At 39.8% G+C, this 17,664-nt stretch overlaps 1 protein-coding gene across 1 annotated transcript in view; it reads left to right on the top strand.

Moving 5' to 3' along the window:
- The first annotated feature begins 3,615 nt into the window (after nucleotides 1-3,615).
- KCNH1 (potassium voltage-gated channel subfamily H member 1) overlaps nucleotides 3,616-17,664 on the top strand; it is a 212,660-nt gene continuing 198,611 nt past the window's right edge. Inside the window, exon 1 of the mRNA XM_070948671.1 lies at nucleotides 3,616-3,688. Within this exon, the coding sequence (XP_070804772.1) occupies nucleotides 3,616-3,688 (73 nt within the window). The remainder of the gene's footprint in view (nucleotides 3,689-17,664) is intronic.

Raw genomic sequence — 17,664 nt, 5'->3', positions numbered from 1 at the left:
GAAGAGAACTAACTATTACCCAGCTTAATTATGGCTTACCATTATATCTAAATATTTTCGAAATCATGATGTCTCTTCAAGTGCTATGATTTTGTAGATTATTGAACATACCGGCTATCAGAAACAATAACAATTTAACCCCAGCTAAAAATGGATAGCTGTAGTTTCTTCAGTTCTGGATAAGAGCTACTGCATTTCTAGTGTTAGCTACGCGTCAAAGATTTAACCTGATTGTGAGCCCAATTCCATATGAAAAACTGCTACTGTTGTGCTTTTTAATCCTCCTTTTCCTTTTCCTTGGCCTCATCCCAGGAATATTTGCAGTGGTTGATAATTATTTTCCATTTGGTTTTTATAGAAGATAATTTATGTAGTTCAGGGTTGAATTGTGGAACTCTTGGTGCTCTTTGAGCATGGTTGTCTTTTGCAGAGATTTCATTACCCAACTAGGTAACCTCATCAGAACTAGTGAGTGTGGGGTTTGCTCCCTGTTTGTTCTTACTGGGGCTTCTCAGACACGAGAACCAGATGCTATTCCTTTACTAGGAACTGATATCGACCTTCACGTTTATATTTAAAAGCTATAAGAGTGGTTTCTCTGGGTTTGGTTCACATCTGGAGCCATGGTTAAAATAAGACTTCTGACTATGGACAAGGCTATTGACATTAATCATAATCTTGGTTATGATTTAGATTTGGAGGATACACTATGCTTAACCACTAGAGGCTTCATCATCATGCAAACCAGGTTTTTGTGATACACTTGCAATTATTTAATTGTTCCCCATTGATTAATAATAAGAGAGAACAACAGAAAAGAGTCTTGAATTAGAGTCTAATTTTTAGTTAGGAGGCAAATCTATCTGAGCATTTACCAAGATCATTTTTCCTCTGAGTGGAACAATATTATTTAAAAAAAAAAATACTGCCAATATCATCATGTTTTAAACTCTGCACAAAACAGTTTTTATTTTGACCTGGAGCTATTTTATCAAATAATGTAACATTTTCTTTTTTTCTAGTTATAGTTTTTAGGTGGAACATACAAGAAAATATTTGGTTGGACTGCCCTTATATTCAGTTCAAATCTAATAGGAAGTTGTGGCCATTTTCAGGATAATCCATCCTTTTCCTGTCCCTATTATGTGCTGTTCTACTTTCTTTACCAACAGATTCTTAACATTACTGCCCAGTCTTTACTAGGCTGCTTTGGGGATTTATGCTCCCTTAAAAACAATCCCCCTTATACGTCATCTCAGGAGGCAAGCATTTGTCAAAAAGTGAACTTGCTATAATAATACATTATTATGGTTGCCATCCTGAACAACTTAAAAATATTAAACAAACTCATGGAGGATATACCTATCAGTGTCCAGCAGCCACTAAGGCTAGGTAGTACTTTAGTTTTGAAGGGGGAAAAGGTGATTTGGGGTGTGAGTGGGTGTGTACAGAACATTTGTAAATGACACCTTAAAGCAGCTGTACTTTTGCTGCCACACAATTCTGGAAAAAAGATGTGTTTGATTAAAAGAATTGCTTACAGGTGCCCCTGGCCAATTTCCTTCTTCAAATCTACAGCATTGCACTGTCATAACTATTCCATATGATTTGCACCCAGAATCAGTTTGCTTCCAGGATCATCAACTGCCAAGGAACAGGAATTAGGATAATATGGATGCATCTGTCCTCAGCGTGTGGACTGCTCAGAAGCATATGGCTGGTGGTAGTGGGATGCTGGATCTGGGACTTTGGTCCCCTTCGGTTTTGGAATAACTTGTTTTTAAGAGAGAGATTTCTTTCATGTACATTTGACATTTCTGTGTAGGCTTTAATGTACTCATTATTGGCTTGGACCTGTGGGAGAAGCCAAATCTAGGACTTAGGTGTGCAGCTAATGGAAAATGTATCCTTTAGGACAACAGATCACAATAGTAATGATGACAGATAAAAAGACATGTTCACACAGATTCCTTGAGCAAGTTCTTAATTACCATTCCCACAACCTCACTCATTTCAAAGTTGAAGTTTTCTCTCTCTCTCTCCTGTTTCTCTCTCACTATCTGAAAGGAGACCAAAACTGGTTTTGTCTTTTGTAAATCTGCAACTCTGCAGGCCTTGCAGGTGACTGGCTTCTGTATCATCCAGAATTAGAGGAGGGTAATAATCCAGTTCCTAATGTGAAAAGGTGACATGGATCTGGCTGGCACAGGTGGAACATTCTGGTAAAGGTAAAGGTAAAGGTTCCCCTCGCACATATGTGCTAGTTGTTCCCAACTCTAGGGGGCAGTGCTCATCTCCGTTTCAAAGCCAAAGAGCCAGTGCTGTCCGAAGACAGCATGTGGTCGGCATGACTAAAAGCCAAAGGTGCATAGAATGCTGTTACTTTCCCACCAAAAGTGATGCCTATTTTTCTACATGCTTTCAAACTGTTAGGTTGGCAGAAGCTGGGACAAGAAACGGAAGCTCTAGGGACTAGGGATTTGAGTGCCGCGTACTCAAATCCCTAGTGTACTTGAGTGCCACGTACTTGGTTGAGTGCCAACCTTTCGATCAACAAACTCAGCATCTTAGCCACTGAGCCACCACATCCCTTATAACATTCTGGTAGCTCTTGGCAACTCTTTAAGTGAAAATTCCAGTTTGAGCTAAGGAGTCCTAAAGGAAGCAACAGGGCAGTTATAAGAGCAACGAGGAATGCTCTTTTTAAATGCAAGAGGAAAACAGCTCTTTCTCAACTCTTCTTCCCTTGCTTATTGTAGTGAAGAGTAATACCTAACGCATGGATTAGCAATGGGGTTCTAGCAATTTATTTTATTTCCCTTTCATGTGGAATGATGGTGATGGAGACTTTTGTCCCTTTGGGATCTGTGGTAGTTCAGAGAATGGACCATTGCTCAGATAAGTGTACCCCCACTGGTTGCAGAAGTGAACTAACTGAATCCTAATGTTCCTCCCACATTCACAACATTACAAGATCTGCAGAAGCGAGGATGGAGGGATTTGGAGAGGAAACCACATGTTCAAGGCTACTTTAAAGGGGAGGCCTTCGTGCTTAATTCGTATGTGAGCAATTATGTCTTGAAGCAACCCTGTCTAAATCAAAGGGATACTGGAAGTAAGTTCAACTATTCTTGAGGCGGGAAGTAAACACTGGGTACCAATGCGCGCGGAGCCTAAAATCAATCTGGAAGTGCAGCTGGTAGGGAAGCAACGTTTCCACTCCCGTCCCGCAATCTCGGGCGCTTTGGATTTCGGCATCCAAAGGAGGGCGCTGCAGCTCACAGGTTTTCCGAAGGCGCCTCGGTCCACAGAATCCCACCGGCCACTGAGCAGAGCAGAGTGGCCCTTCGCCGCTCCGGTCCAGCACAAGCATATTCCGTGGGGAGGTGGCAGAGGAACAGCAGAGGGCGCTGCCGGACAGGTCCAGGCCCGGTGGCGCGGAGCGGCAAGAATGCAGCGCAAGGGAGGGTTGCTGACTGCTGGGCGAGCAAGAGGAGCTGATGCTGCAAAGCCGCCCGCCTTTCCCGGTGGGGACCATGAGGAGCGCTGAGCAAGAAGAAGAGTGGAGAGGCTACGCTTAGCTTCGCCGACCCCGGTTAGCTAGCGCGCTTGACTATGGCTGGGGGAAGGAGAGGGCTGGTGGCTCCACAGAACACCTTCCTGGAGAATATCGTGCGGAGGTCCAACGGTAAGGAGGATGCCAGCGGGGGTGCCAGGGCGCTTCGGCTTGATGTGTGTGTGTGGGGGGGGGGGGGGGTTGGAGCGAGGACCCGTAGAGCGAAACCCGAAGCTGGGGAGGGGGATTCTCCAATGCGGGGCTGCACTCATGGGCTCCTCCGGGCGTTTTGGAGGGGCGAGGCTGGGCCAGGCTGGCTCGGAGCGGGGTGGGGACGCGGCGAGCTTTGGGCTGAAGTGATGCTGCCTTTGGGTGGGAAAGCTTCCCATAGCCAGGCATCGCCTCAAAGTCCTGCAGAAGAAAGTCCCCGAAACGTCTTGGAGGGAGAAACCCACGAAACGTAGCTGAACCGAGGACGGGAGCGGCTTGCAGGTGCCTTTTGGGCAGGCTTCTTGCTCCGGGTTGGGTTGGAAACTAAAATCACCCGAATCGGTTTTTGTGCCCCGGAGCAGGCGTTGGGAGGGCTGCGCACAGAGCCTGGTCGCAACGGGCTCTTGGCGCCCCCTTTTTCGTGGGGACCTCTTCCCGTTGCCCGAGCCTTTCCACTTTCCCCAACCCGATTTCTCAAGGGCTTCCCCCTCCCTCAGCACCGAGATTTTGGCGCTATGCAGACCTGGGAAGTCTTTGCAGAGGCTGTGGTGAGATCCTCGGAGAAGAAGAGAAAAGCGAAGAGGGGAGATGTCGAGGTTGGGGAGACCCTCTTCCTTTAAGACTTCATATCTCTTACAGACGGAAACTATCCGGAATGCTCTCCAGAATCATAGCTAAAAGCAATTTCATTAAAAAGTGAAAACAGTCTGGTGATGTCCTATTTCTCCCCTCACCTCTTTGATTCAGTATAACCACCGTGGTTTCTTGATTTGCTTTATGGCATTTAAACACTTCTGCAGTGTAAGAGAAGCTTGGAATACTCTTGAAGCTGAATACCAAGAATGTTTGATCTTGATGGACTCAGGTTAATCTCTTACTGGCCTTTCTTCCCTTTTCTATCTGTATTTCCTAAGTATCCATTCTTGTGCATGGTGAGACTTGCAGATTTCAAATGAAATTCTCAGAATCTGGACCATGTTAGAAGTCATATTTATTTGTTCTGGGGGAAAATGTTATTTTAAAGACCTGAAGTTATTCAGACACTTCAGGTGGGCTCCATAAAAAAAAATTAGATAGCTTTTAGATAGCAACCAAAAAAATGGTTGATATTGGATTAAGTTAGCATCTAGAGATGTTAAAACATAGTTAAAAAACATATTTAATTATACAACACCAAATAACCACTCTGCATTTTAAATCTTTGGAAGCAGAACTAGGAGATGAAAGATTGGAATGATTTAAAAAAATCTGATTTGGGAATACATTTCCTCCCTCTCATTTATGTATCATAGAGGATGGTCTACAATGCTTCATCTATTGAACCCTAGTTTAAAAATACTGAGGAAATCAATTCCCAGCTTGACTGATACAGTTAGGTGTGGCTCTTTCTCTGCATAGGTCTGTTTTAAAAGGCTGTTAATTAAGATGGTTTATCTTCCACTTTCCTACTTCCCTTCCCATTATCAATACTTTATTGCAAATGTACTATAGTGTCTTAAACAGCTTCCGGAACTGGATGGGAAGAAAGAGATAAGGATGCTGTACTGTACTTTTTTTTACTATATAGATTTTTTTTTTTAAAAAAAGCTTCTTCCAATCCTGAATGATAAACTGTTCAAAATTCTCTTCCATCAATGTTTAAAGGTACTGTAGCCCTCAGCCTAAACATGAACTAGGATCCTTCCTTCCTGTCTGATTAATTGCTGCTATATGAATGAATTGGGGTTCTTGGCTCAGGTATTGATGAAACAGAATGAGGGCTGGGCTCTAAGTAGGAAGGGCTCCTTCTGAATTTGCTGAAAAATATTTAAGAGTGGGGGTAATCAAGCAGATGTACTACTTTAATAATTTCCAGAACTGCTTTGCCATGATTTTTTTTAAAAAGTTACTTTGTGGAAGAAATAGACTTGGTTTTTCTGCCTGCAAACCATAAGCAATAATGTTAGCAATTCCTTCCATGTTCTTTTAAAATTCACAGTATTATCCACAATTATCTTCCCAAGTGAAAGTTTTCATATGATGGCAGAGGGAAAACATAATTAGTCATCAACCCAACAATGGCAAGTAGGTTATATTTCCTCAGTTTATTTCATTGTTGTTAGATGGATATGCCATTTAGCTAGTGCCAACTATTTTAAAAGAAACAACCTAGTGGCTGTCTTTGGTGTTTGAATAATATTGTCATTAAAATGCTATTTTGAAGAGAGCTCTTAGTAGAAATTGGCATGGCTATTCTTCTAATTTCCTTTTCCAATAAAAGGCTGGCTGGAAAGCTATTGCCCTTAATCAACTTCTTCAGTGGCTGCAACAAAGTTCTTGAGGGGATTCTGGAGTTCTTTAATCCAGAAGGCTTTATTCCATTTTTCCCCCTCCCGGCAGCCTGATATACTAATTTCTGTACATGTTCAATCTCTCTCCACCCCAGTTTAGGATTTATTCACTGTAGCTGCTCTGTAGTTCTGAAAATAGTTGCATTCTCCCAAGCCAACTGATACTATTTCCTCCTTATGTTTGGGTTGTACCCTTTTAAGTGCCCAAGGATCCACACATTGAAAATGATCTCCCAATTAATGTATAAGATCACCAGGAGTCATTAACGGACAGCCTGTTTTCAGTATTCTCACATTTCCACCACTTAAGGAGTGCCATCATTGGCCCTCCTTTAGAATCTTTAATACAAAGCCCCTTGCATTAAAATGATCTTTTATTAGGTGATCAGCTAAGTTTTGAAATTTTAACTGAACTGATTGTCATGAATATTGTTATTGTGCAATGAATATTTGTGATATGTGTGAAAGCAAAGCATATGCTTTTCTTGATGTAGGGGATTGGGCCAGTGGAAAAAGGATAGATGAGAATGAGGACTTGGATGCGAGAGCATTTGTATAACATCCAACATATGGGCTAGAGAGAGTCTTCATCTTGTAACCCATTATATAAGCATTCCATATCCTTGATTTTAGATTTCTTTTATGGCATCCTCTGGTCATTAATTTCTAGGCTGTAGCTGTAGGTCCTTCTAAACAAAGAGTGGGAGCTATAATGGCAGTTGGCTAGGCTAGGCAGCAATTTCTCTGAAATATTTTAATTTGGATTTCTGCAATGAATAGGACTTTTTCCAGTAGGACAAGAGGCAAGGAAGTGGGGTTGAAATGCTGGAAGTTTTTCAATTGATGGTGAAGATGTCTTTACTTGGAAATAGGGAATATTGTGGTTCCTCTGAGGCAAAATAATTGGCAATGTTCACCTGAGACCTGATTAGCATAAGATGAGGGAAAGCAAACAACCCTCCTATTTTTCCCACTTCAAAAGCTTTTTTAGAAAGCCCCATAAAAATCTCTAGTTGAGGGGGCACCATTCACAGGCAATTCATGAGCATTAGACAACTTCCAGATTCCCAAAACTCTTCGTAATAATTTGATCTCTGGAAAGAACATTCTGCCTTTCCTCCTGTTTATATGGGAAGAAAAGACAGTGTGAAGGAGGAAGGAGATTGTGGGAAGAGAGAATAAGGGGACGGTCCCACCCAGTACTGGCTCTGATTTTGGCTTCTGTTCATTTTTGCTCACTGTCCCAAAGGTCCCTTCAAAAGGCAATTGGACTTTCTTGTTTTTCCTTGAAGACATTTAGCTTCTCATCCAAGAAGCTTCTTCAGTCAGAACTAAAGAAGCTTCTTGGATGAAAAGCAAGACATCTTTAAGGAAAAACAAGAAAGTCCAGTTGCCTTTTGAAAAAGTACTTTTGGGGCAAACATGACCTGGATGACTGAGAATCTCCATAGACCTTTTTGCCCACTGGTTACTGTTGGTTACTGGTTACTGGTTACTTGACTTCCATCAGAATACTCCAGTAAGAATGCAACTTTGAACAAGATAATATTGTTCATTCCCAGAGTGTAAGTGTAAAAGCTGACATATAAAGGGGGAAAAAATGTCCCTTCCTAATGCCTGCATTAATTAGGGTGGGATATGTTTTTCTAACAAATGGAAAAACAAGAGGAACCACCAGCTAGAGTCCCATCCAGTGGCAGTGAAGCTGGAGTCACTGATTGGTGGAGTCAGATCCAATGAGAGTAGAAAGTGATGAAACTGGGTGGAGTTTGCAGCATTGCAGGACTGCATAGTTCTCTCCTCCCACCCTAGGCATAGATCTTAAAATGTAAAAATGTAAACCTAAGAAAAGACAAATTTGTGGATTCTTTTGTATTTCAGCTAAGTCTCTAGGGGCTGATTGGTATCATAAAAATCTCCCTCACAGGCTTTGATTTTTGACTCCTTGTCTCAAAAACCTTAATTCCAGATTTACTACATTTTTGTGCAGAAATGTTAATATGCCAAGGGACTGTAGGCAATCTTTTGCCTGAGTGCTTGAGTGCTTGTACTAATATTAAAAAGCCTATGAATCAGCTTAAAGAATAAAGCAGCATTTGGGCTGGGAGGGTGTTTGTTCCCAGGGAATAAAAAACTAGACCAAAAGAGGTGAGAGCTTGTACAAATGGCCACAAGACAGCCACCTGGTAGATATGGAAATTAGCTTGATTCTGAAAAAAAAAATCCACCGAATTGCTAAATCCCAGGTAAATGCACTTGGCCTATCATTATTTTGAGATTAAACTGCATCCATCCTTCTGAAATACTGTTGCTATTATTTTGCACTGATACCATAAGGTTCTACTTGTACTGTGGAACTTTCTACACAGTGGGGAAAATTTAAATCAGTGGGCTGAGAATTAACAGCAGCTTTTATTCTGCTGAAGTTCTGAGACATTTTTAGACAAAGAAATGAAATCATCTTGAAAAGGGCCTCCTAAAATATGCACTTCTGTTGGCTGATTAAATTGTTAAGTTTATGGGCCACTTGCTTCAATATTTCAAAGAGATTTGAAGGTGTGTAGGTTTGTTTAAGTGGTATTGATTAATATATTATATTGGCTGATATTCCCAAGATACTACCCAAAGAAGCTATAGTGCCAAGATGCCTTCCCATCTGGAGAATCAATGTTTCTTCTCCTTTAATAGGTCTGTGGAGTTAAATTTCCTGTATTTCTGGTTAAAAGGTAATGTCAGGAATGGCAAAATTGCTGAAATTGAAGGCCCAAGTCTAAAGGTAGTCTGAAAGTTCAGGTGAAGAGTCCGAAAGCATAAGAAGAACTTACCTGTTTTTTAAACAGAAAATTTGACACAGGGAAACCAGAAGGTTTAAAAGAGATGGGGACCCACCCAGCTAAAGGCTTATTTTGGATTAAATGGAGCAATAATGTGATTTTGTGACTACAGTTTCACAAATTATATGAATTGACTAATTAGAAGACAGTCCCTGCAAATAATTATTGTCAGTGTACTAATATTTATATTCCATAAAAATATCTTTGGGTTTTCCATGAGGGGAACGATTGTGTGTTTTGGAGGGCTTTGGTAAATCTTGGTAAGATTTAATATCCATCTGGCATCATTTTAGTCCTCTAAAATAATGTGTCCCAACCTTGGCAACTTGTGGTGGACTTCAACTCCTAGAATTCCTCAGCCAATCCATATATCTTCAAGCTGCCAAGGTTCAGATAAACTGGTCTAAAGTATTTCTTTCTTTCTCCAATCACCACAGGCCTCAATAACTATTCCTGGGCTTATAAGGTAACTAGACTTTGACTCTATAGCCAGACCTCTTTGTAAGTTAATTTTATGTATAGCAATAGCAATAGCAATAGCTCTTAGACTTATATACCGCTTCATAGTGCTTTTACAGCCCTCTCTAAGTGGTTTACAGAGTCAGCATATTGCCCCAACAATCTGGGTCCTCATTTTACCCACCTTGGAAGGATGGAAGCCTGAATCAACCTTGAGCCGGTGAGATTTGAACTGCTGAACTGCAGCTAGCAGTCAGCTGAAGTAGCCTGCAGTACTGCACTGTAACCACTGTGCCACCTTGGCTCAGGTATAGGCCTTGTTTTGAGCTCAGCATATGGTAAAATACTGTATTTGATCCTAGCTGTTACATTTTGCAAACAATGGTTTAAAGCTGATTTCAGTGTATAAACCTGATAATTGTGATTTATTTAACGATCATAGATAAGCAAATTATGAGTTAATATTGTTAGGTTAATCATATAATTTGGGAACTAGCACCGATTCCACACTGAAAAGACTGGGTAGCCATTTGTCTGAAATAATATAGAATCTCCTGCCATGGTCAAGGGGTTGGACTAGAAGACCTCCAAGCTCCCTTCCAACCCTATTATTCTATATTCTATACATAGAACAATAGACTGAAACAATTTAGCTTATTTGCAACACACAAGTGACATTTTGCAGTAGATTCCTAAGTATCATACACCATTGATTAATTGCAATATAAGTAAAATATTTCATATTTACAATTGGAGGTCTGCAGTTATTCTAATTATAATAGGTTTTTAAAGTATTGATGTGGTGGTATTGGAATTGAATTTTTATTGCAAAGTTGGAGTACAAGGCTAGTCAAAAAGAAAAGGAATCGGTAAGCAGTCCAATCACTTGCTATACCAAATTAGATCACATACTGATAACAAAAATAAAAGAAATGCTTTAATAAGCTCTTACCACAAAGTACCTATATTAGTATATATATCTAGATTGCTCGACATCTTGAAAGCAGTCAAATGGCAAAACTGTAAGAAGAGTGTTGCATTTAATGCAATTAACTTAATTGTCTTATGCAAAAAACCAAACATGGATTATTTGTGACCTTGAGCTATTTATACTACAGTCTGAATTTTTTAAAAAAACCACAACCTTTTACATCTTAACATTTCTATTCTTCTTTCCATTAAAGTCATTGTTAGCGGCTTACATCTTAGCACTAAGAGCTTAACTATAAAATTTTTAAATATAAAAATTCTTGGTATAAATTCCATTAATCTTCATGTTTAAAGTTGTTATACTGTTAGCCTGGAAGTTCTGTTGAATGAGATTTAATTCACTTCTGAATGAACTGAGACCCAGCATAATTTTTAGCATTCAGAGAAGCTAGGGTTCCCCGCAGCTCACAAATTTTAGTCTGCTTCAAATAAGCCCTATAAAGTTACTATGAATCCAGCCATTGCAGTTTGTAAAACCTTGGGTCACGATTTACCCTAACCCTAACTCCATCCAATGTTTGTTTGTTTGTTTATTTATATCCCACCTTTGTTATTATTTTTAAATAACTCAAGGTGGTAAGCATACCTAATACTTCTTTCTCCTATTTTTCCCCACAACATTAACCCTGTGAGGTAAATTGAGCTGAGAGAGAATGCTGGGCCCAAAGTCACTTGCTTTCATTCCTAAAGTGGGATTAGAACTCAGGCCTCCAGGTTTATAGCCTAGTGCCATGATGGCGAACCTATGGCACGCATGCCAGAAGTGACATGCAGAGCCCTCTCTGTGGGCATGCGCACCATCGCCAGCTGTTCTTCTGGTTTCCAGCACGTCAGCTGATCTTCATGCGTGCCAGAGCCCCGGAAACCGGCTATCTGATCTTCGAGTTTTGAGGGCTCTGGCATGTGCAAAGATCAGCTGGCCAGCATGCACGCACGCGCCGGAAACCAGAAGACCAGGTGATTTCCGGGGCTCCACTACGCACGCATGCGTGCACACACTCATGTTCCAGTTTGGCCACTCGGTGCCAAAAAGGTTCGCCATCACTGGCCTAGTGCCTTAACCATCAGACCAAGCTGTTTTAAAAGAAGACATTATTTTGCAAATAATTGTTATCAGTCCTATGTCCTCTGACTGAATGCTCTCACATTACTTGGGACCACAGAATTCTAGAAGTTGTAGTTTCAACATAAACTGGAAAATAGCCAGTTGACTGATAAATATCTAAATACAGTTAAATCTCAAAATTGTATAGACAGGAAATGTTGTTTGTCGACAACAGACTTATAGATAACCATTCAGTTACCAATCACAATAAAAGCAATTTCCTTAATCAGTTTTGTATTTCTGCCTGTGAATCATCAATTTTAACTATTTTTTTGATTTGTGCCAGTAAATGATGTGATTGGGTAATCAGAACCTATTACTTTGTATAAAATTTTGAAGTAATTAAATCAAGGGATATACTAAAAGCCCTTTCCTTTCTTCTCTTTTCTCATTCAAGGGCATGGTTAAATTGAATTCAGATCACATTCAAGCCCAGACTAGACCTGACAACAACAAGCATGTTTAAAAAATGCAGATAGCTGTCTTGATCATTATTAGGATGTTGGTTGGAATGGGAGAGGGGTAATTATTTCAGGGTGTGTGTGTGAGAAATGGATCCTTGGAAGCTTTTTGCTTCATTAGCCCATGTTTTGGGGCTTTAAGATTCTCCCTGTCCCCCCCAAATGGTTCTCCTTTCCCTTATAAAATAACCCCTTTGTATTTATTCCCTCCCTCTCCCAATAAGCTTTATATTCCTTCTTACCTCAGACTGGCCTTCAGATATGGAAGAGGTATGTTCAAAGAGAGCCACTGTGGGTTCTCCTCCAAATATATATGATCTTGGAGATTCAGGGCCATTTTTGACAAAGTATTACTGAACATTTCACTTAGAAAGAAAATGAACTATGTTTTCTGGTTGCAAAAAATGGATACGGTTCATACTCTGAAGTGTAGAGTTCCTGATGGTGCCAGCTGTCAACAAGAGCCTGGCCATCTGTGACTGAGGAGACTGGTGTGTCTAGCAAAATACATGTTCTGTAGCCATAGTATCCTGTTTTGTTTTTATTTTTAATATATAGAAGAGGAGGCAGGAAAGTGACGCCCCCATGAAATCTGCTGTCTCAACTGGTTTGCATTGCTTCAGAAAAAGTTCTCTGTAGGTAAGAACTCAGATGAATTAATTGGGTAATCTGTAACAACACTAACTGATTTCAGGGTATTATACCCTGGGCAAAATCAACACTGGAACTTTTTAAAAGAAAAGCTCTGTTTCTTTTATTGGTAAGCTGTTCACACTTGTATACAGGAATAGGCTTTTTTTTTTTAATCTTAAGGGAGAATTGTTTATCATTTTTTGATAAGTACATGTCCATTAATTGGAAATTAACTAATTGGAAATTAGTGGAATACAACACTAATTAAAATCTTTGCTTAAGTGCCTAGATGACTTGTGGATTTCTTTCATATGGATCCTGAAATGGCTTTGTTTTATTTTGACCTAAAAATCAGAGTTTATACATGCAACTGTTCCATGGGACTCGCAAATTTAAATTATGGTATTTAGGAATAGATTGCATATCATATCTTAATTTGTTTTTGAAGGCTGCAGATTACTCTTTTATGTGGTAATGTATGTTTTTGTAAATTCAGTGAGAATTTACTTAAAAACAAAAAAATAAAATAATTAAAAAGAATTTTAAAAAGCAAGGTGTCCTGCTTGAGCAGGGGGTTGGATTAGTAGACCTCCAAGCTCCCTTCCAACTCTGTTATTCTGATATGGTTTTTCTAATTTATATATCTTTTAATTGTTTTTTAATATTTGTCCTGCATGTTTTTTAATTCTGGCTGTACACCGCCCTGAGTCCTCAGGGAGAAGGGCGGTATAGAAATTCAATAATAAATAAATAAATAAATAAATAAATAAATAAATAAATAAATAAATAAATAATAATATAGCACAGCAGGTTTAACATGCATCTTGATAGTGCAGACACCTGACACCAGACACTAGAGGGACCTGTTTCCATACTGCTTTGCTAAGCATATTCTCTTTTATCCTTGTTGGGAAGGTCTGAGAAGCAATGCAGTGTTTCTAGTATATTGTATTTTCTGAACAGTTTTCTTTGGAACAGCAAAATCACACAATAACACATTTTAAAATTAAATCCTTCATTCCTATATTTTTATTTAAGTTTTTAAAAGACTTTTGGTGTAATTCTTTTAAGTTAAATCCATTTCAATTATCACTTTCCCCATTTTTCTGTGTCATATCTTGTTAACCAATACTACAAAGGGAAAAGACTTCAAGGGGATTTTGTCAACTTGATATTATCACTATTTTAGTTTCTCTCAATTATTAAAGCATTAGTTATGGTCTACAACAGGGGTCTCCAACCTTGGCAACTTTAAGACTTGTGGACTTCCACAAGTCTTGAAGTCCACAACTCTTAAAGTTATCAAGGTTGGAGACCGCTGGTTTACAATACATGGTACAGAAAGAGGAAAAGAGGCAGAAAGGCAAAATCCTTTAAGCCCTCCATGTTTCCATTGTTACTCCATTCTTCACATCACATTATATTTTTCCTCCCCACCTTTGATCTACTTGTGCCTCATGGTCACTGTGTTTGTTTCAGTCCATGAAATGAAAATGCCACCATGTGTAGGAAGTATGAACTGTTGCCCTCATTATCACCCGCAATGTGCTCTACATGGGTTTCATTAAAGACCACTTGGAAGTTACAGTGAGATGATCCAGAATTATAGGAACCCTTTTACTAACTGGTATGTAACTCTGGGAAAGTGATGCAACAGGCCTTTTACTGGCTGTCAGATGAAATTGAAAGTGCTGGCTTTCACCTCTATAGTCCTTTATGGCTTGACACCTGAGGGCCTACAGGACCATCTGCTCCAGTGAGGAATCTATTAGATCATATTGGAAGAAGATATTCTTAGTTCTCACTTTTGGCAAGTAAAGAAAACTGTATCAGGCCATGCTATGTTTTAGCAGTTTTGCAGTGTGTTCTATTTAGACTTGGGCAACTTTTATTTTTTTTTTTTTTACATTTCTTACTGATTAATTTGATCTTTGGGGTTTGGCTTTATTTTAATTGTTTTGAATTTTTAAATTTTACTACAAATGTTTTAAATCGGGTATGTTAGGTAAGTGTCAAGGGTTGATTTGGACTGCAGCAGGCTGTATAAATAAACAAGTTATTGGAGCCAGATGGTAAAAAGTAGCTCCATGGAACCAGCGACAGAAGGACCAATCTGCTTGCTGTGCTTCAAGCTTTATCATGACATGGAAGCTGTTTAGGAAGAATGTGCTTCTTTGCAGTTGATAGGCACAAGGATCTACTAATATATTCTGAACATTCTCAGGATATGATTAATTTCTGGGTCCTGACCTGTTCGGTTGGGACTTGTGTTGTTTATGGGAAAACTATTTGTTGAGCTGGTCTATTTTTTGAATGGCCTGACAACAGACTCCAACCCACTATTAACAATGGACTAGGAAGGGATGAACCAGGGTCTATTGCTATAGACAAGGAAATAACTGCAACAATACAATCTAGTACTTCTGGGATTGATATGAGTCCATATTCTTATGGAACCCAAGGACTCTTAATTTGGTAAGAGGTGGCCTGAAAACGCAGTATTCAAGAGGTGCATTGTTTCTTGTTTCCTTCCATTTTTCATTCCCAACAGCTGGCTGAGGGGTGGGTTCTACTTACCTTTACTACTGGTTCGCAATGGGAGCGTGTGTGTGCTTCTGCGCATGCGCAGATCGTCAAGTATCACGTCAAGGCAGGTGGGCAGAGCCTCCCACTGCTTTTACTACTGGTTCTAAAGAATCCGACAGAACCGGGAGCAACCCACCACTGAGCTGGCTGGTTTTGACAACACCTTTCTTGGTAGAGAAGTGTGTGTATAAGTAAGAGAGAGAAGGACATCATCATGGTTTCTGCTACTGCGGTTTTCCCTGCTGAGAAGCAATCTAGGAGGAGAGAATCAATCCTCCTTGCCTTCATTTCTCCCCCATCAAATTGTCTGCTTAGCAAAGAAAATAGAGGATGTGGCCATTTCTCCCAGATACATAGCCACAGTGATCCAGAGACTGCCTACCTATTTGAGGTCTATCTCAAATCGTTTCTGCAAACACTCAGCCTTCATTTCTCACCTGACAGGAATATATAAAAGAAAATGGGCAAGCCATGCAGATTGTAGGGGTTCTTGATTCCTTCAGTCAGGCTTCATGCAGATATTGGTAACTCAACAGGGTTATTAATGCTGTTCTGTACAGCTGTTTAGCAGCATTCCCAATTCAGATTTCTTGGACTGTAAAGGTGATAGGAGATGCACTTCCAGACTTTCAAGATTTTGTTACGGTAATGTTACCTTACAATAAAGTTAAAGCTAGTAGTTCTGGGTGTGCTCCTTGTCTTTTGTTTCAGCAAGGCTGACCTAAGGAGAAAAAAGAAAGGATCATATTCAGTAATAGAGAGGGGCGGGGGAAGGATGAGTAAAATCTTAAGGGCATCAAAATAAAAATTGTGCTGGCTTTTCTTGAAAGCCTTTTAGTTAGGCCATGGGTGTTGATTTTAAGTGACTATTTTAGCTAGAAGCTATCTGCGCCTAGTAAAATAAATGTTTATCTTGTTTTTCTTCCTAAGACATATTCTCTTATAGGGCTTGTGTTTGCTTTCATTTGCCAGTTTTAGAACAACATAAGAAATGATTTCCTTGCTTGAACTATATATTGGATTTGGAAGGAGTTCAGGGAACTTTGATGGTTTTGTAGGTTATAAGAACTCCCTCAGCAAGTAAGACTTATAATGGGAGACATATCTGTAGGCCTTTTTGCTTACCATTTTCCATGTTACTTTACAACACTGATGAGTCAATTTATGGGCCCTTGAGATTTCTGAGTGTTTAGTATGTCCAAGGCTACAGTCCTAGATGACTTTGGGAGATAGTGTGACCCCCAGTGTTTAAGGTGGAAAATAACTCCAGAATATAATTCTCGGTAGTTGGCTTTGGTGATCCATGGCAGTCTTGAGTATTGGGCCACATCCAACAAGATGCAATTCAGTGGTGACAAATGTAAAGTCCTGCACTTAGGCAGGAAAAACCAAATGCACAGGTACAGAATAGGCAGTATTTGGTTCAACAGTAGTAACTGTGATAGGGATCTAGGTGTCCTGATGGACTACTGCTGGATCAACAGAGAGATAGCATCAAGATCACAAGAAGGGATAATACCATCATACTTGTTCTGGTTACACAATACAAAAAAGATGCTGCACTAGAAAGTGTGCAGAGAAGAGCAACAAAGTTGATAAGGATGAATGGCTAAAGGTACTCGGTATCTCTAGCCTAACAAAGAGAAGAATTAGGGGTGCCATGATACCTGTCTTTTAGTACATGAGGGGCAGCCACAGAGATGTGAGGGTTGACTTATTTGCCAAAGGTCCTGAGGGTAGGGCAAGAAGCATTGGGTAGAAGCTTGTTTAAGAGATCCAATTTGGAGCTAAGGAGAAATTTCCTGACAGAACAATTCTTCCTCCCAAAATTTTTTCAAGAAAAGATTGGACAGCCATTTCACCAGAATGGTATAAGGATTGTCTTGGGTGGGTGATTAGACTAGAAAACTTCCAAAGCCCCCTCCAGCCCTATAATTCTACGATTTTAAGCCAAGGTTTACTTTTCTATATCACTTCATAGGGAATGGGTTTCCAAAAGATGGAGATAATTTGAATGTCTGTGATTTATGACCTTGAGAGACTAACCCTTGATAAATTTATCTACTATTTTATAGCTGTCAAATATAGCAGACATCACTATATCATGTAGGGTTAAATTTCCTATTTAATTCTACACTATGGGAAAGGCTTCCTTTGATTTCTCACCAGATGATTATGGATTTTAATATTGCAGTAAAGAGATAACTTCATAATCACTTTATCCATGCTATATTTTGCATTATTTTAGACATTTTATTCCTGTCCTGTCCATCCATCCATCCATCCATCCATCCATCCATCCATCCATCCATCACCAGCAATTGGACCTGAAAGCAAATTGGCATCAGATATAGATTGTGGAACAGGAATTAAAATGTGCTGTTCTAGAATTGCACATAATTGTCTGTGATGCTGCATTCTGTACGAGATACTCTTCAAGGGCAGCCCCATGTAAAACATGTTGCAGTAGTCCTGTCTGGAGATGATTAGGGCATGACTA

The sequence above is a fragment of the Pituophis catenifer genome, unplaced genomic scaffold, assembly GCF_029215685.1.
Source record: "Pituophis catenifer annectens isolate HBS135680 unplaced genomic scaffold, rPitCat1.0.hap2 SCAF_1, whole genome shotgun sequence".
NCBI lineage: Eukaryota > Metazoa > Chordata > Lepidosauria > Squamata > Colubridae > Pituophis > Pituophis catenifer.
This window is presented reverse-complemented; position numbering and strand designations above follow the sequence as displayed.